This window comes from Squalius cephalus (assembly GCF_949319135.1).
Source record: "Squalius cephalus genome assembly, chromosome: 12".
Lineage (NCBI taxonomy): Eukaryota > Metazoa > Chordata > Actinopteri > Cypriniformes > Leuciscidae > Squalius > Squalius cephalus.
Genome location: NC_137133.1, coordinates 27,720,277 through 27,747,514, shown reverse-complemented (window position 1 = coordinate 27,747,514; position 27,238 = coordinate 27,720,277). Strand labels below are relative to the sequence as shown.

The 27,238-nt window shown below is 38.5% G+C and overlaps 1 protein-coding gene across 2 annotated transcripts; it reads left to right on the top strand.

The window, feature by feature from the left end:
* Positions 1-13,349: 13,349 nt before the first annotated feature.
* LOC307167980 (uncharacterized protein) lies at positions 13,350-20,911 on the top strand. Of its 2 annotated transcripts, none has more exons than XM_079887374.1 (14): positions 13,350-13,425; positions 14,228-14,323; positions 15,141-15,247; positions 15,509-15,554; positions 15,721-15,867; positions 17,031-17,195; positions 17,753-17,902; positions 17,991-18,164; positions 18,262-18,291; positions 18,417-18,560; positions 18,649-18,810; positions 19,088-19,234; positions 19,336-19,494; positions 19,647-20,911. In XM_079887374.1, exons 2-14 carry the CDS (start codon positions 14,311-14,313, stop codon positions 19,835-19,837), a joined length of 1,635 nt encoding a protein of 544 aa, XP_079743500.1. In that variant the 5' UTR covers positions 13,350-13,425; positions 14,228-14,310; the 3' UTR covers positions 19,838-20,911. The 2 variants fall into 2 exon arrangements, with proteins under 2 accessions (XP_079743500.1, XP_079743501.1); XM_079887375.1 differs by having other exon boundaries at positions 13,412-13,502.
* Positions 20,912-27,238: the final 6,327 nt, after the last annotated feature.

The following is a 27,238-nucleotide window of genomic DNA, read 5'->3' as shown; positions in this document are numbered from 1 at the left end:
GTGCACCAGTGCATCCGTGCCGAGCGTGCCCTCGGTCAGGGAATAAAACAGGCCGCAGTGGGACGAGTCGTGGGAGGCATACAGGTCTACCTGTGCGTCCCCGAACTGATCCCAAATCAGCTGAACCGTCTGGGGATGGAGTCGCCAATCTCCAGCGAGAGGGCGAAGCCGAGACAGCTCGTCGGCCGCCTGGTTCAGGTCTCCCGGGATATAAATGGCTCGAAGCGACCTCAGATGCTTCTGACTCCATATAAGGAGGTGGCGGGCGAGTTGTGACATACGGCGGGAGCGCAGACCACCTTGACGGTTGATGTACGCTACAGTCGCGGTATTGTCCGATCCGACTAGTACGTGTTGACCCCTGAGCAACGCATGAAAGCGGTGCAGGGCAAGGCGTACAGCCAACAACTCGAGGCAATTGACATGCCAAAGGCGCTGGGGTCCTGTCCAGGAGCCCGCGGCAGCATGTCCATTGCACATGGCGCCCCAGCCCGTGGTGGAGGCATCTGTTGATACAACAACATGCCTGGAAACTCGTTCCAAGGGCACTCCGGCCCGAAGAAAAGGTTTGAGGTTCGACCACAGGGTGAAGGTCTGACGGCAGGTCGGAGTCACTGGGACTCGGAGCGTGCCGTGATGCCATGCCCACCTCGGGACTCGATCGCGAAGCCAAAGCTGAAGTGGTCTCATATGAAGCAACCCGAGCGGCGTGACTGCGGCTGCGGATGCCATATGCCCCAGGAGCCTCTGAAATAGTTTCAGTGGAACCACACTCTTGCCCTCGAACTGACAAAGGCAAGTCAGCAGTGACTGCGCGCACTCGCTCGTAAGCTGCTCGCACATGGCGACCGAGTCGATCTCCATACCGAGAAAAGAGATCCTCTGCACTGGGCAGAGTTTGCTCTTCTCCCAGTTGACCCGAAGGCCCAGACGAGCTAGGTGCCGGAGCACTTAGGTCCCTGTGTTCGCAAACCTGGTCTCGAGAGTGAGCTAGGATCAGCCAGTCATCGAGATAGTTCAGGATGCGAACCCCATGTTCCCGGAGGGGAACAAGGGCTGCCTCGACGACCTTCGTGAAGACGCGAGGAGACAGGGCAAGCCCGAAAGGGAGAACGCGTACTGGTATGCCTGCCCCTCGAAAGCAAACCGTAGAAACGGTCTGTGTCGAGGAAGAATGGAGACATGGAAGTAGGCGTCCTTCAGGTCGATCGCTGCAAACCAATCCTGCGGCCGTATGCACTCGAAAATGCGTTTGGCCGTGAGCATCTTGAACGGCATCCTGTGAAGGGAGCGGTTCAAGACGCGCAAGTCGAGGATTGGGCGTAACCCACCGGATTTCTTCGGTACAATGAAGTAGGGGCTGTAAAAGCCGGACCTCATTTCGGCTGGAGGGACAGTCTCGATCGCACCCTTCGCCAGTAAGGTAGCGACCTCCGCTCTCATAACCGGGGCATTGCCACCGACCATAGTGAAGCGGACTCTCCTGAAGCGGGGAGGAGACCGCACGAACTGAATCGCGTAGCCGAGCCTGATGGTCCTCGCGACCCAGCGGGACAGCCTGGGAAGCTCTAACCAGGCTTCCAGGAACTGTACCAGCGGGGTCATGCGGACCACAGACGTACCCTCGGTGGTGCAGCGAGGCGGAATGACCGGCCCAGGGCTGTGGCGCCTTCCTACGGCGTCCTCCACGACGCGACCCGGATGGAGGCTGCTGCTGGGGCCGTGCGGGAGGGGCGGGAGCCGTAGGAGGGCGCCCTCGGCGGCGAGCAGACTGAGGCACCTGTGCCGACGGCTGAGTGGAGGCAGCAGCGGGCCGCCGAAGAGGCCAGCCTGGGATATGGGAGTGTCGAGGAACCGGGTTCGCTCGGCCTCGCGCATATCGGCCAGGTTGAGCCACAGATGTCTCTCCTGGACCACGTAAGTGGACATCACCTGACCCAGGGAGCGTGCGGTCACCTTCGTCGCTCGGAGAGCAAGGTCGGTGGCGGCACGCAGCTCATCAAAGAGCCCTGGGTCAGTCCTCCCCTCGTGCATGTCACGCAACATCTGGGCCTGGTAGACCTGGAGTGTCGTCATGGCATACAGTGAGGAGGCCGCCAGCCCCGCAGCTCTATAGGCCTTCGCCACAAGGGTGGAGGAGAACCTACAGGCCTTGGAGGGGTGCTTTGGGTCCCCGCGGGAAGAAGCACTCTGAGGACACACTTGCATCGCAACAGAGCGTTCAACCTGGGGAACCCCAGTGTACCCTTTGGCGGCCGCCTGATCGAGAGGATGCAAGGCAGAGGAGGTCGTCCAGGACCTCGTGACCTCCTCATGCACGTCCGGGAAGAAAGGCATTGGGGACGCGCGCTGACGAGGATCAGCGGTGGCACCCAAAAACCAATCGTCCAGCCGCGAGCGCACCGGACCAGGTGGCGGGGACCACTCAAGCCCAATAGCCGCGGCTGCCCGGGAAAGCATGGCAGTCATCTCGGGATCAGACTCGGGCAATGCTGGCACACCCGAAGGTGGCAGCACAGCTGAATCCTCACTTCCCAAGGACTCTTGCCCACCCTGTGATGCAGCGATCGACATCACATCTTCCTCTGGAGCGCCGAATGAAACCCGCGGCAAGTCAGAGGACTGTACAGCTGGTTCATTCGGAGCGCTCGCGGGTTGCACGGCGCTAGAGGACGGTGTGGAGCGTGGAATTGTCGGCACTTTGTTCCACACCGTAACCCTCAGGTCACCCTGGCCGCCAGCCGAAGTACTAGCTCTCGCGGAGCCAGTAGATCAGGGTGTGGATGAGGGGACTCTACCATGAAGGTCATTGAGTCTCGACCGCAACCGTGCGATGGGCATGTTCCCGCAATGGGAACATGACTCATCCACAAACGCTGCCTTAGCGTGCTCAACACCCAGACACACAAGACAGCGATTGTGCCCATCAGAGTCAGAAATGAATAGACCGCAACCAGAAGTGCACGGGCGAGATGTGCCGCGTGCAAGCTCTTTTAGAAAGGAGATTTCTCCACAAATGCTGAAGCGACCAGGGAGAGAACACACACACACTGGCAAATCACTGCACAGATAAGCAGGGAATGTGCACTCGCTGGAACTCGCTGTCACACCAACACTTGGAGAGAGGCTCGTCTCGAAGAGAATGAAGAGATGAATCTCAGGATTGGCTGTGGAGTGAAGTACATCAACTTGGCTCCTCAGCGAAAACATATCTGCATGTTGCCAGCGCACTTCCTTATATACCCCCAGGGTGGGGCGGAGTTACGCTATGCAAATTCCGCAGACCCATGGCATTTCTTTGCCATTGGCTCGTTTTATATACTCGAAGGTGATAGGATTTCTAAGCGAAACCCAATTCGTCGTCATCCGACGTAACTCGGAGTGACAACGAAAGGGATCTATTTACACCTAGTCACTTCACACATTTTCTCTGATCAGATGGCTACTTTAAATTCAGTCACTCAAACCACTTCAGGAGACACATTTTAGATTAAACTGTAAATGCATCTGGTTGTTGAAGCCATATATATACATTTTACTCTTTCCAAAATGGTGAAAAAAAATAAATGTGTGAGAGCGTGTTATCAGGAAATACCTGGCCGTTGGTGCACCACCTGCATCAGATATTTCCTGATATTCGTCATCAATTAAATCGATTAAATCAAATCAGAAAAAAACATTCTGTGTAATTAGCAGACATTTAAGAGACTTTCAACAAATTTCTGGACGTTAACCAGAGATCTTTGATTGCAGGTTCGTCAGTCACTACAAGGAAAGCTGTCACTACACAAACTCAGTTCCAGCCATACCAATGTAAATGCCATTCTATAAAAGCACATCCTTTTATGAGCTCTATAAGACTTTAACTAATGTTGAACTTCTAACCAATGTTTATATATCCATTTTTACATTGACTCTATGTGCTTTATTTTGATTGATACAACCTTACAGAACACCAATGCAGGATCATCATCCAGACCTCTACTCAATTTCTTGCCATGGATCCGGCGGAGGAGTAAGTAGATGACATACATCTAAAAACAAACATTTATTAATATATATTCAATAATGAGAATATAGATATTATTCATGAATTATATTTATCATTTAGATAAAAGTCTGCTTAATGAATTAATGTAAAGACAATAGATGTAAGTAACATACACCTAACTATTTGCAGATGTGTACAACGTGTCTGAAGCCAACACTTCCTCAGCAGTTACAGACAGCTCCAACGGCTCATATGCCATTATCAACACTTAAAAGATACTCTAAAAGTGTTTCCTCCACTGCAATGTCTGTTAGTGCTTGGTGTAAGAAATGTTTCAATGTTATGATATTATAAAAATAAGGTTTCAATATGACTGTATACTGTATTGTATATTATACAATGGTTAAGGGTATGGACTTGTATGTATACTTTTAAAAAATGGGTATTTTTTCAATAACACAACTCAAGAGTTTCCTTTGTTTTGAGAAGATCAGTTTTGTTTTACATCAGACATTTTAAATGAGACATTGTTGTCCATAACATCCTATTTTCTGTCCTGTTTTAATAAATTCCACATGTTCCCAAAATGATTATTGTAAGGGACTGTTCGTTATTTATTTAAGGGGCCACCGGAGGAGTTTTGAGATCTGTTGTCAAAAAAGACATGACCCTCCCTTCGCCAGCAATAATTTTTTCTATGACCCTCCAAAATGATTGTGAAAAAAGGCATGACCCTCCCCTAATTCTGTACTGGTTTGCGCTTGGCAAAGATGTTCAGATAGCCATTGTTTGTTTGTTTTTTTAAACCATAAACTCTTGCTTTCTCATCTGGCTGTAACGATAGACCAAACCTACGATTCGTTTCGTATCACGATTTTTTATTTTAGATTTGAAAAAAAATAATGTTTTTGGTGCTGATGCGGTGTGACTCGTTCAACATGTGGGTGGCGTTGCGAATAAAGCATCTAAAAGCTGTCACAAAGAACCGGCAAAAGTAATGATTATTAATATGTCATATATAGCTAGACATTTTAATTGTTTTTAATAAACAAGTGTTTTCTGCGTCTACTGCAAAGATGAAGTTGACGATGCGTCGCGATCTTCTCAGAACGCGCCAGAGAGAAATGCACATTTCATAAGGAGAAAGCAGTCTGTTTTCCTTCGTTTTGAATTGTTCTGCATGTTTAAAAGTAGACATTTCAAGCTTTCTATATATTTCTCAGGTCTATGAGGCAAGTAGCATACCTTACGCTGAGTTTCGGTTCATTTATGAGACAAGAGTCCAGTTCACTCGCCCGCGCCTCCGTGTCATGATTATCTATTTTCTACTATATTTAGACTACTTCTTATTTATTAAATCCAGATGAAACATTGATTAAAATTAAGATAAAATTAATAAAAAAACGAAATTCACTTTAAAGAAAGGCTTTGTGCCTTCTGTTTGAGGTCTCTGTGCAATTTTTAAAGTCGCTTCAGAGCAGTCATGTCCGTGCGTAATGGAGAACTGTCACGTCCGTAACATTTTTTTTTTTTTCACATAAATGCAAACACGAAAAATAAAATAAAAATAATATAAAATTTAATTTTCTGTGGAGGCCGATCTTTATTCATCCGGTGGGTATATATATTTTGGTTTGCACAGTGTAATTTATAGAATTACTGAAAACATATTTTGCCATCTAAAAGTTAAAGATTTTTTTTGTGTCACGTCACATGTGTATTTCCCTCATATTAAATATAAAACGCATGTGTAGACTGATATTTTTCTAATGTCTTGACTCCTTTCAGACGTTTCAAATAAATGCATTTTCTGAGAATTTTTATTTTAAGTTTTGACTGCAAATGTCACTTCCATTCACTGGAATCGCCCAATTTTAACGAATTTATCCTCAACTAGTTTTTGTGGTGTAGGTCTATGTATTTTATGTTAATTTAAATAATAGCCTACTAATAGTGATTTAAAGATGTGGTAGCGCTGCGAAGATCGCGAGTCGTCAACTTCATCTGGGGTGCGTTTCCCGAAAGCATCGTTGGCCAACTATGGTCGCAAGTTCCGTCGTTACCAATAGAGTTCAATGGACATTGCGATGAACTTGCGACCATAGTTGCCAACGATGCTTTCGGGAAACGCAACCCTGTCTAGCCGACACTGACATAAAAAATAACTGTTTTATTAGTAAACAATTAAAATGTCTCCTGCTATATTGAACATATTTGCCTGTTCCTTACAAAACACTGACAGTGGGGTTTTTGACTGTTTTTTTTTTTTTTTTTTTTTTTTTTTGAGCAGCTGCGGACAAATTATTTCGACACACACACACACAATATTGATAAACAGGTTTTTTTTTGTTGTTTTTTTAATACAATAAAAATTTCATTTAATTTATTGTTTAATAAAATCATAAGCCTATTATTTTTAGTTTATTAAAAGCAACAACAGCTGTAAAGATGAAGTTAACGATCGCCATCTCCGTAGTAGTGAACACGCCTATAGAGAGAAATGCACATCATTACATAACCAGAGAGTAGCCTATTTCTTTTCGTTTTAAATTGTTAAAAAGACATTTCAAGCTTTCTTAAGATAGGCTATATTTCATGTATGTGAGGCATATGCTGAGTTTTGTTAAGTTAGGATGAGATGCGCTCCTGTTTACGAGCAGCGCAAGTGACCACGCGGGCGCCTCTATGATTGTGTTGTCTGCTATATTTGGTATTTGGCAATTGGTTGATAAAAAAATAAAAAAATAAAATTAAGATACAATTTATACAAAACGAAATTCACTTTAAAAAATCGTTTTCTGCAAAACAAAACTTAATTAAGTGGTCAAAATCATGTCTGACCCGCTCCATGTCTCTCTATTTTGCGTATACTCGTGTGTACAAAACCATAGGCTATAGAAAATGGGTGGGCCCGGACCTAAATGCCCACCCGGGCCCAATGGTAGCGCCGCGGCTGGTGGTAGCCCTACATCTTACACATCGTGGAAACAAAATAAGAATGGAAACTAAAATATGCAGTTTTGCCCTAGCGCACATTCTATCAGCAGTTCTGGCGCCTCAGTCCCAATACTGTTAAACTCGACGTACGTTCACATCACATGTTAATGCAGCGGTAGAGTTACACTCACAGGACACTGTGCACTTAACAAAAGTTCATTATTTGCTCGTGCTTTAAAGCTTTGCCGGGTAAACATTTATTTGGCATTCTGTTCTGACATGATGCTGCACTTTTTCTAAGCGCGAACTGAAGCGCACACTGTCAAACAGCGCCAAACTGGATTTTTGTTGGGTCAGAGTCAGACCCATCTGATATCGAAGGGGGTCTGATAACGCGAGATCAACATGGAGCTAAATGGAAAAAATAGCACCAAACAAGCCACTTTGAAATGTTGCTGTTTTAATGAATATAAAAGTTGGGTGACCCTCCCCCTAGACTAAAAAAAAGTTGGATGACCCTCCCCTCAACAAAGAATAAAAAGACATGACCCTCCCCTATTTTCCTCCGGTGGCCCCTTCCATAAATACCGAACGGTCCCTAACTGAATTAAATGCATCTTCATGCTAAAATTGCTTGAAGATGACTTGAGAAAACAGAAAAAAGGCTGTTGTCTTCCCCTTTGCCAAATAGGTAGGAAAACTTTAACACCCATAATGCACTGGGCATGTTGCCTTGCAAGGCCACTCCCAGTCTGCTATGGACACGCTTGAACAGAGTCAAATACCGCCTTGCTTTAGTAGGAAATACTTCTTAGCAAACTTTTAGTCATAATTGTGTCGACTTCTATTGTTCCCGGTTCCAAGAATTCAGAGTAAATCTCTAGTGAGTAAGAGGGAGTGAGTTACTTCCAGTGAAGATCCAGCTCATTGTAGGCAGTGGCTAAAGACTGTAAAGAATTGTAAATCCAGAAAGAACACTGTGACAGAAAATCTAAATCTGTTTGTAGACAACATTTCAAACTGGATGACCATGAGCACAGTGTTTTAGGCCAAAGAGAGGGCAAAAACTGAAAGAAACTGTCGTTCTGTCAGTTCCGCTGAAGCAAAATGTTGTCACGAACAGATAAGAAAGCTGTTGCCCAACTGGCTTAGATGAAAACCTTTAACCATGCCCATGATGTTTCCATGCCCCTCGTAGAGTGCGCACACACTCCTCCAGGCAGAACAAACTCCTTATGTGCTATAGACATAGCTTTCTACAATACAATGCGAAAGACGTTGCTTAGATATGGGCTTCCCAGTTGAAAAACATGACGAAAAGCTGGTCAAACGAGTGTATAGCCTACATCTGCCCAATGTATCTGCGTACAACTCGCACAGGGCACAAAGCAAGTCTCCTGTCTTCTTCTGAGTCAGAGATTTTACAGTACAGACAGCTCGAATGAGAGCATACTCGTGACATGATTGTAGGCACATACACCGCGTTCAGGCGAAATGCCACCAAGCACAAATTGGATGCAAAAGAGATGCACAGACAGCGCATGAAGATCACCAATGCTGATGCAGTAAGTCACCAAATACAGGGCAGTATCCTTAGATTCAAGGATTCTAATCGCAGCCAATAGCCCCACTGGAATCGTGCAAAGAAGCCACAGTGTTTGTGCGCATGCGTGCCACCGCTAAAGGCAGACAGCCAGGATCCCCAGGCATCACATGCAAACCCTGCGTCCTTTTGCAAAAATCTCTGTAAATTGCATATCACTGCATTTTCTCAGTAGGCACATGGCCATACTGTGATGTTAGCGGTTCTATTCATTTTCAAACAATTCATTTTCATCGTTTTGACAAATCAACACATGAGGCCTTCTATGCACACACACTTCTTTTACTGAAAACATACTTAAAACTGAACCCGCTATCTAGCAGGGTCATTTCTACATAATCTGAATAGATTGGCAGATAAATTCTCTCCACTGTTATTACAGGAGTCTAATAAAACCCGCGAGTTTCTCTGTATCAGTGCAGGCCACTCAACCGACAAACTTTGTTGCCACTCTTCAATACAGAACAATGCAAGGGCCATCACTTCACTACCACCCACCACTTCTGGGAAGATGTGATCTGCCCTGCTTGAAAAATACAAATATTTTCTCCTAAGTGTAAAGGCTAAGAGGCCCATCTATCACTGTTTTCCATGTTTGTGGAGTTAGTTTCTGGAGTAAATATATAGGCTATAATCTGTTTACACAGCCTTTTTAAAAATGGCAGTTGCTGGTGTTTCGTATGCGTTTGTACAATCAACGCACTCTAACGTCACTGGTAGTTCCTATAGTGCTGGTTTAGACCCTACTCTGAAGTAAAAAGGAGTTCCTAGATCTAAAATTGTTCCCAGTTCCTGCGGTGCGAACACGCCAAAAAACAGGTTGGATCAATGATTTTGAAGACATCACTCTGCACTTCAGCTTCTCATCAGATTTTTTGTGCAATCAAATGCTCTCTAGAGTCTGAAGCAGCAGGTTGAAGCTGCAGCTCAAATCAGTAACTTGTTCACACATTTACAGTTGATGTGTGGATTAGCTTTTTCTAAAATTGAATTAGTTGAATGATATCACTGCTAAATTGAATGAGGCTATATTCTGAAGACTCGTTTTCCTGGGGTGGAATAAAATAATAATAATAATAATAACAATAAATCCGAACCCTACTTCATATTTCCTTGCAGGAATGCAGAACATCTGCTAGATTGAGCTGTTCTCTCTGGCATCTGCATCATAATAAAGTTGGGGTTGCCTGAGGTGATACAGGAAATCAGCAGTCTAATAAAGCTGGCACAAAGTATTTTATTTGACAGAAAAATACCTTCAAAAGCCTTCGAAATACAAAGTACAACACAGCATTTTGTATTTCAAATATATTATAATGTGGTACAGAAAGAATGTCACTGTGAAATCAAGACACTTTGGTGCTAGATGTGAGACTTTGAGATGTGAGATTTTATCCTAATAACAGGCGTTCATGGCCATTGGACTGTTGAAACATGAGACAACAAAAAATGTAGGTCAAGATGAAATACAAAGTTTCCGCCACATAAGAAAAAAAAATTGTGAGATTAAAAAGTCAAAGTTATGACTTACAATTTCCTTGATCTGACAAGACACGACACAGGACGAATTATAAAGAGGAAATTCTTGCCTTACTAGTGAAACGGCATTGAATTGAATTGTCACAAGTGTATGCACAGCTCCAAAATCAACAAAGAACACAGGAACTAATGAAATACAAACTAAAAGTCCATGAAAACTAAAATAACTTAGGGTACGTTTACACGACAACGATATGCTTTAAACTGAGAAGTGTTTCCTCAGAGTTTTCCGTGTACAGTCATTGTCAAAACGATCGCCATTCACATGAATCCGCGAAAACAACAAAACGCTATTCTGCTTCCAGGCCATTAGATAGTGATGAAACTATAGATTGAACAAGTAATACGCGTGTGATTGATGGCATCGTTTTCAAAGATTCGCGTTTTTGTTGTTTACATGGAGACCATTTCAAAAACTTGCACCCCGTTTTCAAAAGTTTTCAGACACCCAAAACGCAGTTGTCATGTAAATGAACGGCCAAACTGCATAAAACGTTTAATGATTTTAGTTGAGAATGGTGACGTGTATATAACCGCTGAGCTCTGAACAATTCATTTTGATCAATTAATCTCATGACTGGATTTTCAGGTAAGTCATCAGATGTATTGATGACTGTCTGACATGAAACCATTGTTCCTTACACAGCAGTGTCTTTCCTCATTCTTTGTTTAGGCTACTTTGGCCTGAAAAATATTTTACACATTTCCTGCTTTTTTCAACAAGTCACTTTTCAAACAAGTTGTTTTATTTTGACAAACCCTAATTATGATGGATAAGCTATTCTTACTCATAAAGTCTCCTGACCATTCGCAGGCATAAGTCATAACTTTTCTGTTACCCTAAATGTATAGCACTGACACTTCAAAAACATGTTGTAAACATGTTTTTGAAGTGTTGAGCAATATAATATAATAAATGCTTGATGCATTTTCAATGTTTCTAAAACAAAAACAAAAAAAATCAGACATTCCACCCTGCAAAAACTCATTTCAGGGAGATCGACTGTAGAACCCGCCAACAAAGAAAACTCTATAGCTGTGTCCCAGTCATAGACAGTAAGATTTAAACCCCTGTGTTTCCTGTGTTCTTTGTCAGGTCTTGTCCTACATGGATGTATGCTTGGTGTTACTCATTCTGTTCCCCTGTTCCAGTATTGTAATGTTTATTTTTATTATTAAACACTTCTGCATTTGGATCCAGCTCTCCCTTTGTTTTATTTTTTAGTTCACCCGCCATTACAGAAACAATATTAAAAAAAAAAGTTCTTATCTGCTCTTCATCTTAAAATGAATGAAAGCACTTTGAAATTTCCATCAGTGCTCCAGTTAATGACGGAACATAACCATATTACTTAATATATTATATAGACTTATATATTACTACAGTAGGCTAATATTTAACGTGGAAATACTCATCCAAGCTTTCATTGTTCTATATGGTCTGCTATTGTAATTTGTTAATACTTTTAAATTTTTAAGTTTCATTTTGATGTTCAGTGGTTGAAGGGTGAGAACTAAGCTTAATTTGTTAAACAAATGCTTAGCAATAAGCAATACGGTAGCCTACGAGGGGCTCTGCAATAATACGCATTTGTTTAGCAAATTAATCTTTTTCATATTGTTTACGTTATAAAACAGTTACCACACAATACAAATATTAAAGGCAAAAAATATGTATCAATGAAACTTTCATGAAGTGAAATCACTAAAATCCTTCTTTCCGCTGGAAAAAAAAAAAAAGTCCTTGACGTGAAAAGCAACAGAAGTTACATTAGCCATTAGATGGCGGCAAAGACTGTCCTTATGAGTGAGTCAGTAAGTAGCGAAGACTTTATATTGAACTCAAACTTGTGCACATGGAGTCAACTGACAACTGACTAAATTAGACGACAAAGAAAAAAGGACAAGATATCACGGCGGACGTTCAAACGGATTTTTTTACCACGAATATAGGACTGACCTGAAGGAAAATACCATAGCTACTGTAAATGCAGGTACACTCGCTTAATCTCTCACAACAATAGAGCTCGGGCATAGACATTATGGAATGGTGCATTGTGGGTAACGGCGGCCATTTTAAAGGCAACACAAAAACCGGTTTGGATAGTATTAGCGTAGCCGGCCGGTCTGCACCGGCACTGAGAAAGAGTTATAGACTGTGACAAAAAAAAAGTTGGCTATACCGACAAACTTAATAATGAAGCCAAACAATGCTACTTAAAAAAATTTAGATTATAGGCGGAATCGATCCCTATGAACAAAGTATGGAATAATAATTATGAGAGTTTACCAAGCCTCAGTTTCTCTGATATTTTCCACTATACTTGCTATACTCCACTCGCTTCTATAGACCTTATGTAGCCCCGCCCCTTTTCAGCGCTGCGCTCGTTGTCTTTTGACTTATGGTCTGTATTTTCACAGCGATTTTGCGTGTTTAACGCAAATGAACGTTTAATGAACGACTCGTAAAATCTTCCCGGTTGACTGACATTTGTTAAGTCATCTGCTTTAAACATTTCAGTCCTCATGATAACTTTTGTTAACTTTACATTAAGTAAATCCACTCCAAAAGCTAATTACTCCTGGACAGCAATGCCATAGAAATATATAGAGCGACCGCAAAAACGGAAGTTCAAAGACAATATTCTAAAGATGGCGGCGCCGTCGTTTCTCTGGCGCATAAGGTCTATGCATCAATGAAATGAGAACAAACATATGTTTACGTTGTTAAGAGTGGTTGCTTGGGGTGTTGTGTAGGGAATAGGGATACAGAGTGTGGTCATAGCCGTGTTTTATCGTGAATAAAACACAGCTATTGACTAATCAGAATCAAGGACTGGAACTAATCTTTTTATAAATAAGATATAAATAGTGTTCACTGAGCTTACAGGAATCTGATGAATCATTGGCAATTAATCTCAAACCCTCCCTTTCACAGATACTCGTTTTTGAACAAAAGCTGTTAGGTGTGGTCATACAATTATGCAATGACAGTGACTGTTTGCTTTTTGGTTAAATTTTAGAAATAAGACTTAATGTGAAATGTCACAGTACTTATAATACTATAGTTCATCAAGGGAATTTTATTAATGTATGTATAATATGATTTACACGTGATATAATGTAGCCCACATTGTTTCTAATATGATGTCTCTCTTCTGTTCACACAAGAGACATGGAAAAAACATGGAGATAACAGAGGGAATAAAACTTGACTAGCAGGTGATCCACACACAGTCACATTCTTGTGGTGAAAACATGTCTACACAAAGACACATTAATTCCAGGATCAGTTTGTAGGTGGATCATTTGACAAGGAAACAAGCTCAGAATAACTTTGTGGTTGTTTCCAGAGGTAATGTAGGAGCGATCAATCAGTATATTTATTCTATTAATTATTAAATGCTGTAGACTGCTTTTTCATACACTCAGGTTAGTTTAACCTTAACAATTTAACCCTTTTTGTAGATTTACAGATTTCAATTTTGTATAGTAAAATTCCATCAAGTTGAATAGAATAATCCTTTAAATTATTCATATATGAATTAAGAATTTCAAATGAGTAAAAAAAAAAAAAACGATTTCATAATAATGAGGATTATTTAATTTAATGTGTTGGAATTTTACTATTCAACTGAAGTTCATAATTATTATTATTATTATTTTTTTAAATTTGAGTGTAGAAAGAAATTCTTTGATTTTGAAATGTGCTGTTCAGTGCTGTACTTTTTTTAAATCGGCCTCGATCTAGTCATGCAGGAGTATGTTATAAATGTAAAAGAGCAAGAATTTTACATAAATTAAGTTAAAGCATTCAGTTTGTGTCATTGTAATTTATTATTAAATAATCTTATTTTATTTTCTGACTGATGCCAAGGCACTTCCATACAAGAGTTGACCTTTGCTGTAGTAATGTAAATATTTGTTGTAAACATTAATGGATACAACATTTAGACATATAGTGCTTCAGATGTTATATTCTAAATCGAAATCTATATTTAAATTTATTGATAAAATTACATTCCATTCAATAGTCAAAGTCAGTAGTCTTTTGGTGATTTGTGACAAAAAAAAAACAGCATGAAATTATCATTGATTGTTCAGTTTCATCATTATCTGATGTTATATGACAGAATTTCCTATTTTACATATGTAAGGTGTCTGGATGAGCCATATGATTGCCTTTTGTTCTGAAGAAATTTGTTGAAGTTATTTTGACTGACGTACATCAGAGAGAAGCATGGCTGGTAAAGGTACAATAAATGAATAATAAACTTATTTTTGATTTACTGTTACTACTTTTGTCACAAAAATGCTATGGTGCATCTTGTATATTAAACCGCTTGTACCTTTAACAGGTTTTAGTTTTGCTACACTCTTAAGAAAAAAAAAAAAATGGTACAACAGCTCTCACAGTGGTGATTCTCCTCTAAAAGATCCACATTTTGAAAGGGTACTGCCACTGTGACAGCTATACGATTTGTTCCTGAGAGTGTGTAATGACAAATATTTTCTGGCTTTGTTTACACCTGTTATCACCCGTCATACGCTTGCACTCCGAAATATTTCACTGTCAAAATTATAAATAGGCCTACTTAAATACTGTATACAGAAGTACAGTATTTATGATTTTTCAGAATACCAGCGATGGTAAAGTAAAAATAAATACTCCTTTTCAATTTTACTTGAGTAAGAAGTACAACATTACTTGATTTATATAAGTATAGTAAAAATTAAAAGTAGGCTAACAAATATGTAAACATTTTAAGAAGAATGGTATACAAACATACTAGTATCATCCAATGGGCGTACACAGCTCACACAAACTTTTTGCACCATCAGTCACACACAAACAAGTTTTGCGGATCTCCTAGTTCTCGGCTCATTTTGAGTCACTCTGCCAGATCATTGAAAATTATTGGCTAAGTTTGAATATTTGCATAGTATAAAACAGAAGTCATGCACTACTGTACAATTCTGTTTAATTTTCTTTCTCTACAGGCTAATAAGTGTTTTGTTTTCTTGCTAATGGTGTCTGTTTATAAACGGTTTAATTTCTCATTTCTTCAGATACAGGACAAATATTAAAGTACTTTGCAGGAATCATGGCTTTCCTGCTGATCCATGAATGTGTTGGGCAAACACTTGATTTCCCAAAAACAAGTACAGATTTCCAAGTAGGGGAAATTTTATTTAACACAGAAACATAAATAAATAAAATTAATATAATATAAAAACCAACAGATTGCTGTCATTTTCAGAGCTTTCAATCATTTGCATTATTAATAATATGTTTTGTACACATTAAACGCAAATTTAAAATATTTAACATTACGTTTTTATTTTATTACTATAAACAGAGTACGGAGCCATGATCACATGATTAAATGATAAAATGATATGTAAAATAAATGTATTTTTGTGTTATTTTATTATAGTTTTATTCCAGCGACATAGAAGGGCAACTCCATTATATAAGCACAGGTCTGATTCATGGTTTTGACCTCTACTATGTTATTTATATAAAAATTAAGATTATAATTTTTAATTTTGTCTGTCAGTTGTTTTATCTGGTCCTTTACTTTAAGAGTACAGGCCTCCTTATGACAGCATGATTATTAAAATCTCATTCATTTTCTCATATGAATAGAGCCATTGGAATACATTGTTGTTGTGGAATTTAATGCATCCCAAGCTATATTGATTGAACAAATCAGAACAGCGTTGGCGTTGGCCAACGTGTTTCCATTTCAATTGGACAACAGAACTGAAATTACTGCTGCGAATATTACAACAGGTAATTAAAAGCCATTTACATCATTCTTACTACTTAAAGGCAGGGTTAGCATTTTTTTTTTTTTTCATAAACACTTTTTGTTATTCTGCTTGAAACTCTCTTCACTCCCGGATGGCAATTAATAATAGAAGTGGTCTTAAAGAGTTACAGTAGTTCACCCAAAAATGAAAATTCTGTCATTAATTATGTCTTTCCAAACCCGTAAGACTTTCGTTCATCTTTGGAACACAAATGAAGATCTTTTTGATCAAATCTGAGAGCTTTCTATCCCTCCATTGACAGCTACGCAACTACCACTTGTTTCAAAAAGTTTCAAAATGTTTCAAAAAGTTAGTCCAAATTTCCTGAAGAGACATGAGCGCTTTATATGATGAAAAGATTTAATTTAGGCTTTTATTCACATATAAACATTGATCAGAGAACATAAATAGAAGCTCAACCGAACTGCCTGATTCGCAAGAACAAACTTCATTGGTTCTTGCGGAAGCTCAAACAGGCTGCGTAACATGAGAATGAGCCTCAATGGTTCTCGCACATCAAGCAAACATTCTTGAGCTTCCGTTTACCACAACTGATGTGCGACTTGATGAATGTTTATATGTGCGTAGCTGTCAGTGGAGGGACAGAAAGCTCTCAGATTTTATCAAAAATATCTTTATTTGTGTTCCAAAGATGAACGGAAGCCTTACGGGTTTTGGACGACATGAGGGTGAGTAATTAATGACAGAATTAAATTTTTTAGATGAACTATCCCTTTAATATGAAAAAATTTACATATCTTCCGGGGAAGTCTCAGGAACAAAAAAATTTGATGATTGGATGCCCTATCTGCCGGTCTTATGTATTTCCATATCTCCGTGCACCCTGCTTGCGCCAACATCACATGTCATCGCGTTCTGTAAGGCTATGCAGAGTTATAGACAGACAGTCTCCGAGCACAGCAAACAAACAGCAGCCACCTTTTACAGCTCCCCCTGAACCAAAACATGTCATAACTGTAATTGTTTTGGGGGAGGCGTGGCTTTGGAGATGGTCTGAAGGGAGGGCGGGATCTCATGCTTTCAAAGCTAGCTCGCTATTGCTAGCCTCTCTGAATTTGCCAACCCTATACCTTTAATTTTCATCTTTACTGTTGTTAACCAGTTCTGTTATATTTACATCAGTGTGCCAGCCTAATGTAACCGAATACCAGTGTGTATGTGAAGATGGTTATGCATGGACATACAACAACTGCAAGACGTATGAGGCCTGTGATGACATCAGTTTGGGCTCATGTGGATGTATCAGTGGTATTCCGAGTGATGGAGAGATGTGTGTGCTGGAGAGCGGTAAGAATCATGACCGAACAAGCCAACTGCAAATGCACCCAAAAAAGCTGTGAAAAAGTTTGATTTTAAAAGAAAATAATGCTACAATGATTAATGGTTTAACTGGTTACGTTAACACAATTTATTAGATTTAACAGGTAATTTTACAGTTAAAAAACAAAAATTAATGTAAAAATTATACATTTGCACATGCATGTAATTTACAGTGAAAATCTATATCATATTTAACAGACTTGTACATATTTTTACATTAAAATGTATTTTATAAGAAAAAATTATGAGTCACATTACAATTTATGGTGATAACAACATGTGTTTTTACAGTGTTTACACGTATAGGATTTGACAAATACTAATGAACATTGTTCACTTAATATATAGACTGCTTATTTGTATATACAGTACTTAAACACTGCTTTATTATTAAAATAATTAATTATATAAATTGATATATTGTAATTAAAAATACAAAGTATTGCAAAAGTACATTGAAATGACAAATGCAATGTATAAACACTAAGCTTGAAATGATTGTAAGCTTGTTGATTCTGCCACAGAACTTCCCTTCACAGACTTATTGTTTGAAATTGAGATGGAATCATCAAGCATCTCTGTGATCGATGAGATGAGGAGATATTTTCAGAACATCACCTTTCCACTTCAGTTAGATGAGCTGGTTGAAGTATTAGATGTGGACATCACGACAGGTGAAGAATATCACATGACCTTCATGAGCTTCTGATCACAAACACAGCAGTTCTGATCTATTAGAAATGACTTTTTATCCTTTCTTAGTGTGCAATTTCAATGACAGTGGATACAAGTGTGTATGTGAGGATCAGTATTTCTGGCCGTGTGAAAAGTGCACAGAATATGGGAGCTGTGATGACATCACTAACAACACATGCAGCTGCATCAATGATATTCCAAGTGATAGACAGTTCTGTCAACCAGTCAACGAGATAACAAGTAAAATAGTTTTATACATTTCTGTTTGCAATCTCACAGAAGACCTCAGATATTGTTACAGATTATTTCTAATCCATTCTCATCCTTTTCCTGGAAGATAACACTGCATGTGGGCAACCATCAACAGGTACATAAAAACATATGACATATGATTTAAATCCCGAAGTACATATAACTGCTGTTTTTTCATTAATATTGGAAGAGAAGAGTGAATATTCCTAACTCTTTTTATCTTTCCTACACTCATTCCAGTTCCAGCTGAATATCTAACTGAAATTCAGATAGATGCCGAGAATACTTCCATCATTGATCAGCTGATGAGCTATTTGATGTCTTTCAGTTTGCCCTACAAAATCAGTGACAGCACTAACATCACAGAAATCAACATAACTACTGGTATGAGCTCTGTCTCTGCTTTGACTTGTACTTTATACATCATATACTGCTATAAATGAATGATAAACTTGTTGATTCTGCTTTCCAGTGTGTTCATTGAACCAAACGCAGTATCAGTGTAAATGTGAGGGTCTGTTTGTTTGGCCAAATGACACGTGTCACTCATATGCCTGTGATGACATCATTGATGGTTCATGTACATGTATCAATGCACTTCCAGTGGATGGACAGTTCTGCCAGTTAAAAGAAGGTGAGCCATTACATTCATAAATCTATAACAACCTCAGTTTCATCCCTTTAATTAATTTGTTCTGGTTGTCTTTCTTCTTTGATTTTACTGCATTTTGCTACTGGTATTTCAGACTGATTATGTGCATTATTATTATTATTATTATTATTATTATATGTATTATAAAAAAAAAAAATTCTTGCAAATAACTGTAAGACACATGGTCTAGGAGTTTTTGTCATAAAAATATTAACATCACATTATACAACAACTCAACCTACTTTGTTTGTTCTTGCAGTGCTACCTTCTAACTACATGATTGACATTGATGTGAGATTCTTTGACTTGTTCCTGGTGAACTACTTACGAAATCTCATCAGAAATATCAGCCTGCCTTTGACTCTGAGCAACAGCATAAATATCACAGATATCGACATGACTACTGGTGAGAGCTGAATGTTTGATCATGTCACATACTAAGATGAGTTCAGTATTAGGACAAAAAGGCAGTTTGAACACAGTTAAATAAATCCTATTCTATTACAGTGTGTGGGTTAAATGGAACACAATATGAGTGCAAGTGTGAGGAGCGTCATGTTTGGCCCAATGACACCTGCAGGGCCTATCATGAGTGTGATGAGATTGTGGGAGGCACTTGTGGATGTATTCAAGCTCTCCCTTCAGAGGGTCCGCTTTGCCAGAGAGGTAAGAAATCACATTAGATCACAAATGTACTGATTGTAATTGTAGTAACATGACCAGTATGGTTTTACTCAGTGACACTTGACACGGTTGGAGGTTCAGAAAATCTTAACATTTATGCAATAGTTTCTTACTCTTTTTGTTTTTTTCCCCAGACATCAATGAATGTGAAGATGCAGTGTCAGTTTGTGGTCAATACTCAGATTGTATTAACATCATTGGGAGTCACATGTGTTCATGCTGGAGTGGATTTAATACCTCCAATAAAGACAGTCCTGTGAGCCGCAACAACTCATGTCAGGGTGAGTATTATCAACTGATTTTGTTTTCTGTTTTTGTCTCTTAAAATTTAAAGTGCAGAGCTGTTATATCTTTACAGTTTGTGTGAATACTAGTGTGAGTTTTAGCTGTTCCTGTTTGAGGTGTAACATCACCCAAACAAATTTATATTTTTTCTCTTTTCCATCTTTTTGGAATTATAATGTTTATGAATGTCTTTAGATACGAAAGGTATTTCATGTCTTTAGCTTTTTTAAAGCTATCTTTAGTTGCTTTTTTTTTGTTGCTTTTGCTTTTGAAGACACCATTACTACTTAAAAAAATCCCTCAATGTGTTTCGCTTCACAGAATATCCACCAGGTGGCGCATAAAAAACAACTTTACATTAGATTTTTTATTTTACTTCACATTACGTCATGATTGTGAGAAAACATCCACAAAAAAATATAAATTATAAATAGTAATAGACTAGTAAATAGTAATAGACACAAATATTTACAGTAGGCTACTGTATTATACAGACATTTGAAAATATTTGTAAATGCAAAAGGTTCATTAAGACAAGAAGACAACGTTTACGAATTTTTATATGCTTTGTCATTGCTGTGGTTTCCAGGAGATGAGTGCATGCAGAATATTTAACATTGCTTTTATTAAAACAGCAAAGTGACGTTCTTGCCAGCGCATAACTTTTTTGTACAACTATTAAGATGATTGTGCATGCAATGCGCATTTATATAAGTGCAACAGAGAATTTAGTGTGAGCATAATACACGTGACTCTGCCTGTAAAAACCCAGCAGTATTTTTTATATATATAGGGTGAATACTGGTAAAGTGGGACACTTTCTGATAATTTACCTTCTGTATAATGTTTTATTATGATCCAAATGTCTTAGCCCCTCATATGATACCATTCTAAATAGCTTAAGTGCTCTACTCTACTATACAGAATAAAAAAAGAAAGAAACATTAAACACAGGATGGATGACTCTTACTCAAACACACATGGACCCCAAACCACATTTTTCCAGGTGCTACTGTCAAACTGGGACACCTTTATTGGCAAACTGGGACACTTCGAACACATTAAATGGTTATTCAAATGTAGGCCCAATTAATTAAATACACAATAACAATATAAACAACAACAACAACAACAACAAAAATAATAAAAATCACTTTTTTTTAAGGAGGGGTGCAGGTACAGCAGATTTTTCAGTACAAAAAGTACTAGGCCAACGCGTTTCCACAACGCGTTTTCGTTCAGAGCCAGGCGTCACGTGACTGAAGTCAACAGAAGCGGAGGAGCAGAGCAGAGAGAGCCGCTTGTCACTGCCGCGGCAAGTTTAAAAGGCTGCACTGTACGGTTATTTATACACCGTTCATTCATACATATGCTGAGTCACAGGATAAGGAGTCCTCGTCGTCGAAAAAGTCCAAAATAGACCGTAAAAGGAAACGTGACCGGAGAAAAACAAGGGTTAATGTCGGGATAGCTAATGCAGGAGAAAGCTTTTAAAAGAGACGAAGATTCTTCTCGACAGGTAAGTTAATTACAAGCTTTCTTTTCATTACTTGGTTGTGTACTTTATTATATAGACAGAAGAACATTTATAGTAAAAGTTAAACAGGCTCTTTGATGAATAGCAGCTATTGAGTAAAGTAACATTAGAGAAATTTTTTATTATATAGACAGAAAAATAATAATATAATATTTATATAATAAAAAACTATATAAGTTTTTTATTATATAGAGAAGTACTTTATTATATAGACAGAAGAACATTTATAGTAAAAGTTAAACAGGCTCTTTGATGAATAGCAGCTATTGAGTAAAGTAACATTAGAGAAGGCTCTGATGATGATGATCTAACAATGCATAGCCTACTTCAAAAAATATAACGAGTAAAGAAGGCTTTATTACTACCTTAGTTAATGTTTTTCACAGTCAGTAATTCATACTGTAACATTCTTTTTTCGTTGTTTCAAGTTTCAGTTTGTTTTAAATAACAAACCTGTTCACCCGAAGAAAAACTCGAAGTGCTATTATAAGACATCCTGTCATAGCTTTTTGGTACATAACGGCTACCGTAGATGCAACGCGCATTTGAAAAAGTGAGGCGCTGGAGAGCATTATTCGTTTGAATGCAAAATACAATTTCACCACTAGATGGGAGAAATTCCTACTTACAGTCCCTTTAAAGGTGAACTAAGTAACTTTTTTTACCCTAAAGGAGAACTCGGCAACTCTAGCGAACTCTAGTCACTTCTTCGCTGATTTTCCCTTTTGTTGTCGCATGTTTTCCCCACGAGCTCCCCCTACAGCTGTGGGGGGGGGGGGGGGGGGGGGGGGGGGGGGGGGGGGGGGGGCGCGTATATTTCACAACACGGTCGTAAAAAACTCACTTGCGGCGGCCTCCTCCCCCTCTCTACCGCTGCTCATGTGCGTTTGTTTTGATCGGAGCAAGCCAACTGTATCGTGTGGAGCTATGTCTACTGAGGTGGGTAATCTGGTAATACATCATACATGCGTTTGTGTTTATGTCCAATTGCCGTAAAGCAATTCGTGTTTCGCGCTCCTTCTCGCTTCTTGCTTCTCACAAGACTTCAATGATTTTCAGGTCTACAGGAGGATTTTTATTCTTGTTCAAACTTGTATTTCAGCTTACCGAGATCCCTGCAAAGTACAAAATTTACTGTTAGTAAGGTTATTAAAGTGATAGTTGTGAAATTTAAATAATTTCCTCAGCTTTGTGACGTTCCAAACCTGTTTGACTTTCTGTCTGTGGAACCCAAAAGCAGATCTCAGGCATAATGCAACCCCAGTCACCGTCCGCTTTAACTGCATGAAACACAAGCAGAAAAAAATTGTGTAAATCATTCATGAAACCATTCTTATGTACACTTGTCTAGTTCAATTAAATGCAACAATTTATGTAAAAATGGTTAAGCTCCAAAAATGTCCCAGAAAAGATCCTAAAAATAATCAATGAATTCACAACTCATGTGTTATGGTTTGTGTTGTAAGTCTTATGAAGCCATTTAATAGCTTTTTTCTTTTTTTGTCGAAAAAGACCAAACTTGAAGTTATAATTCAGGGTTCAAATGTCTTATATTCAAATGCATATGATTAAGGTATAGCCTATAAAAAATGCATAGCATTATTAGCTCCAAACCTGTGATATTACATAAATGTAACATGAATGAGATTTGAGAGCATGAGGGAAGAAGATTTTCAGAGAATAACTGATTAAAAAACACAAGTACACAGTCAAACAATACAATTGCACACAGAGAAAGTTCATAGTAATAAAGTACTTGCATGTGGTGCAGGTAACTTACTGTAATTCAATGTTGCCACTGAAACATTGTACTGGTTGTTCTGGGGAACAAAATAACAAAGCTGATTATTCACAACATAATATTTGTTGACCACTAAATGGATTCAAAATGGTATTTGAGAGAATGAGGGCACCTGTAGTAAGTAAAGTTAGGCTAAACAAAAACAGACCAAACTATATTAACCTGCTTTTGTTATTCATAACAAACGCCAATGACGACAGCAGGAATCAGCTAAATTAGTTAGGCTGTATATCAGCAATTTGAAGACACAGTTGTACAGAATATGTTGAATTGAATGACTAACTTTAAATCAATCTAAGACAATAAGTCAATCATTTCCATTTGTTCATTAGATCAACGTAGTTAGCATCGCGGCTAAAACCTTCATACCAGATACTGTACAATAAACGAGTGGTAAACACTGTAAAAAAACGTAGTAATGTATAATACATTTAGTTTATATATATGTGTGTTTGAATATATAGTAAGTATTTATATTTCTTTGGCGAGTTTACAAACCTTATAACGGAGAGCCGAACAAACGGCGGAAGATGCGGCAGGCTTTGATGAGGAGAGCCGTTACTTTCAAACTCGATGACGTAGATCAGCTGAGCTTTGTTGCGCGCGAGCAGCGCGAGCATCACTGAAGCGACGACAGCAGAGGAATAGCAGCAGTTTCGTGACTGAATAAAACCTTTATCCTCCTGGTTCTTCTTCAAATAATAATAATTTATGAAGAAGTAAAAAATATTATTTTATTACTATTATTTATTCAATAATAATTAATGAATTTTTATTATTAATATTATTATTATTTAGTGTTGTTGTTTAAGGTTTAAATTAATCAATAGGCCTATACTAAATAAATGTAATCTACCCTGGTGAAAAAGACGTAGGCTGCTGTTAAATGTATTAAAATGCATCAAAGTAGGTTATATTTGTATTGAAGGCCTACTAAAAACACACTCAAGTACATTTTTAATAGTAGCCTACGTATTTTTCACCTGGGTATACTGAATAAAACTTAAGTAATAATAGGATAATAATAATATCATTCCGGCCTCACTGAACCATTGGGTTCCTCCAGATGCTGGCTTTAACATAATATATCTTCTATGAACCACTTAAATGTTAAAAGATCTTCCAATAACCCTTTTATCACATTCAAGTTCCTCTATTTTCCCCCAAAGCACTTCGAGGTCTCATAGTAATGAAAAGGTGACTCCAGAACCTCTGAACTAAATACAAAGTGCTTAAAGGATCCCATAAGTTCCAGCAAGAACCTCAAAGATTGTCAATGCTCCTCCAGTAACCCTACTATAGGAGAAAGAGCTTTGAGGCACTTAAATTACATTTTTAAGTTCCTTGAGTATCCTAAAGGATATTTGAGGCTCCTTTAGTTTTTACAGTGTGGTATTAAATATTCGGTAACACATAGCCTAATACAATTATTTTAATTACGCATTTTGTTCAGTTTTGCTTTTACAAAATGTTCCCCTTTTTTATATAATTAATTTAACCTGAGATGTGCGTTATATCGCTTTTTGATCATTCTTTGTGTTGTCGAATTTTGACTCTCATTACTTGTTCATAATAATTTGATTCATAATTGTCATTTTTTTCTAAAAGTAAAAAAACTAAAAGTTTTTCTAAAAGCAATATTCTAAAGAGATACAAAGACAGTGTACGTGTAGGCCTACCCACCAGATTTCATCATGAGTCATTTTGTACCCACCACTTTTAACTTCCGTTGACCGTTTTCAGTGGTTATGAGGAGCAACATGAGAGAAAAATTTGGTAATCATTGTCTGACACAACAAAAAAAAAACCATTATAATATTCATTTTATTTTAATTTTCGTGTTCGCATTTATGAGGGAAAAAACAACGTGTCAGTTTACGGTTATGGACGTGAGCGCTCTAAAAGGGGCATTAAAAGACTGCTTTAAAACTTTCACAGAGACCTCAAACAGAACAGCTGCCTTTCTTTAAATTGAATTTCGTTTTGTATTAATTATATCTTAATTTTAATCAATGTTTCGTGAACCAATTGCCTGGATTTAAGAAGTAAATAGGCCTATAGCAGACAATCACGACATTGGAGGCGCCGGCGATATCTCATAAATGAACCGAAACTCAGCGTATAATGCACATTCACATTTACAGTGTATTTAGACACATTTAAACGCATTCATAATCATTACTTTTACCGGTTCTTTGTGGCAAGCTTTATGCGTGCGGTCGTGCGCTTGAGTGCGGCTATATTACGTAAACGCTCATTATCCATATAAGTAGGCTAATTAAATTAATATAAAGGGGCGATTTGTCCACGAATTACTTAAATGAACAACTAGCCTAGTATACTACTCGACTAGAAAAACAAACTTTTAGTCGAACGCTGCCCATATTCCACATATTTTCGAACCAGGCAACAGGACATCTGTGTTGAGCGAGGGACCCTGCGGAATGAACGAGCGGAGCGGAATATTCAGAAATGCGCTCTCCACTCACGAGCTCTGATCGGAACAAACCCGAACCTCACTGTCTGCTGAACTTGCAGAATCATCAAAATATAATATTTTCTAAAGAAGAATTTTAAAACTTTATTGGTGGTAGTTGAGAAGAATTCCTCTTTCCATATCTAAATAATTTCATCACTGTTTTACAGTGTCTGCTATATTTACTTCTTAAATCCAGGCAATTGGTTCACGAAACATTGATTAAAATTAAGATATAATTAATACAAAACGAAATTCAATTTAAAGAAAGGCAGCTGTTCTGTTTGAGGTCTCTGTGAAAGTTTTAAAGCAGTCTTTTAGTGCCGCTTTTAGAGCGCTCACGTCCATAACCGTAAACTGACACGTTGTTTTTTCCCTCATAAATGCGAACACGAAAATTAAAATAAAACGAATATTATAATTTTTTTTTGTTGTGTCAGACAATGATTACCAAATTTTTCTCTCATATTGCTCCTCATAACCACTGAAAACGGTCAACGGAAGTTAAAAGTGGTGGGTACAAAATGACTCATGACGAAATCTGGGCCCGGTTTCCCGATAACGCTCACTCTTAGAGCGCTAAGAAAGCTCGAAAGATATATCTTACCAAAGTTGTTTATGTTCCTAAGTGTGTTCCCCGAACCATACCTTAGGAAGCTGCTTAAGATATACCTTCTTACGTGCGACGTTACCCGGAGCTGTCCGTGGCGATGGTGCTGAATTGTTTGATATCGATGGCTCGAGAATCAATTATTCTCTCGTGCAGGGGCTGTTTATGTGAGAAAGCGGTGATCTTTATAAATGAAGCACTTCAGAAATAGTTGAAATTGCAATTTATTATGATTATTGGATATTATAAAAAATAATCCAAACTATAATAACCTATAATAGCCTAGCCTACATATTTTAAAATTGTAACATATATTGCTGCCACAATAACCTTTTCAAAAATTTACGTGCCTTCTTCTCTTTCCCATTTTTGTTCGCTGAGGTGGAGCTGCGATGAAATATTGTTCTTGTAAATACTTTCCAGCATTTCAGTAATAAAAGTTTACATCTTGCTTACGGTGCTCGGCAGTGATCAAAAAGGATTTAAACCATGAATTTTGAATCTCTTGTAAACTCAGAGATGTGGATTCAGACGGCAATAGGGTATATGTCGAACGTCGCATTACGAAACCGGAAAACAGAACGCATCGCTTCCGGTTCAGGTCTTTTGTATGTGCTTCTTGCATTTTTTTACTGTTTTACTCAAGATAACTTCAAAGGAGCGAACAAAGATGATCATAACCAATGTCCCTCGCATGTGAAGATCGATATTTAAAAGTAAAAAAAAAAAAAAATCTTCACACAAACGTTTAGATATTTAAATAGAATAAAACGCCAATAACAAAGTGAGATAGGTAGGTTAGCTGATTACCTTAAAATTCCATAGATATCGGCGTCAGTTCATACGGCTGTTAACACTTTCTATGACAAGCGGATGCGATGAGACCAGGTTTCCGGTTTCGTCATGCGACGTTCGACATATACCCTATTAAATTACCACACGACCTGTTTGTCAAAAAACAGAAGGTACTAATTTGGCCAGGGATTTTTACGCGGGTTGGGTGAGAAAAACACTGAT

Coding starts and splice junctions, on each gene's coding strand:
- LOC307167980 (XM_079887374.1), top strand. Junction 18,811..19,087: donor GTTCTGCCAGTTAAAAGAAG/GTGAGCCATTAC, acceptor TTGTTCTTGCAG/TGCTACCTTCTAACTACATG. Junction 19,495..19,646: donor GGGTCCGCTTTGCCAGAGAG/GTAAGAAATCAC, acceptor TTTTTTCCCCAG/ACATCAATGAATGTGAAGAT.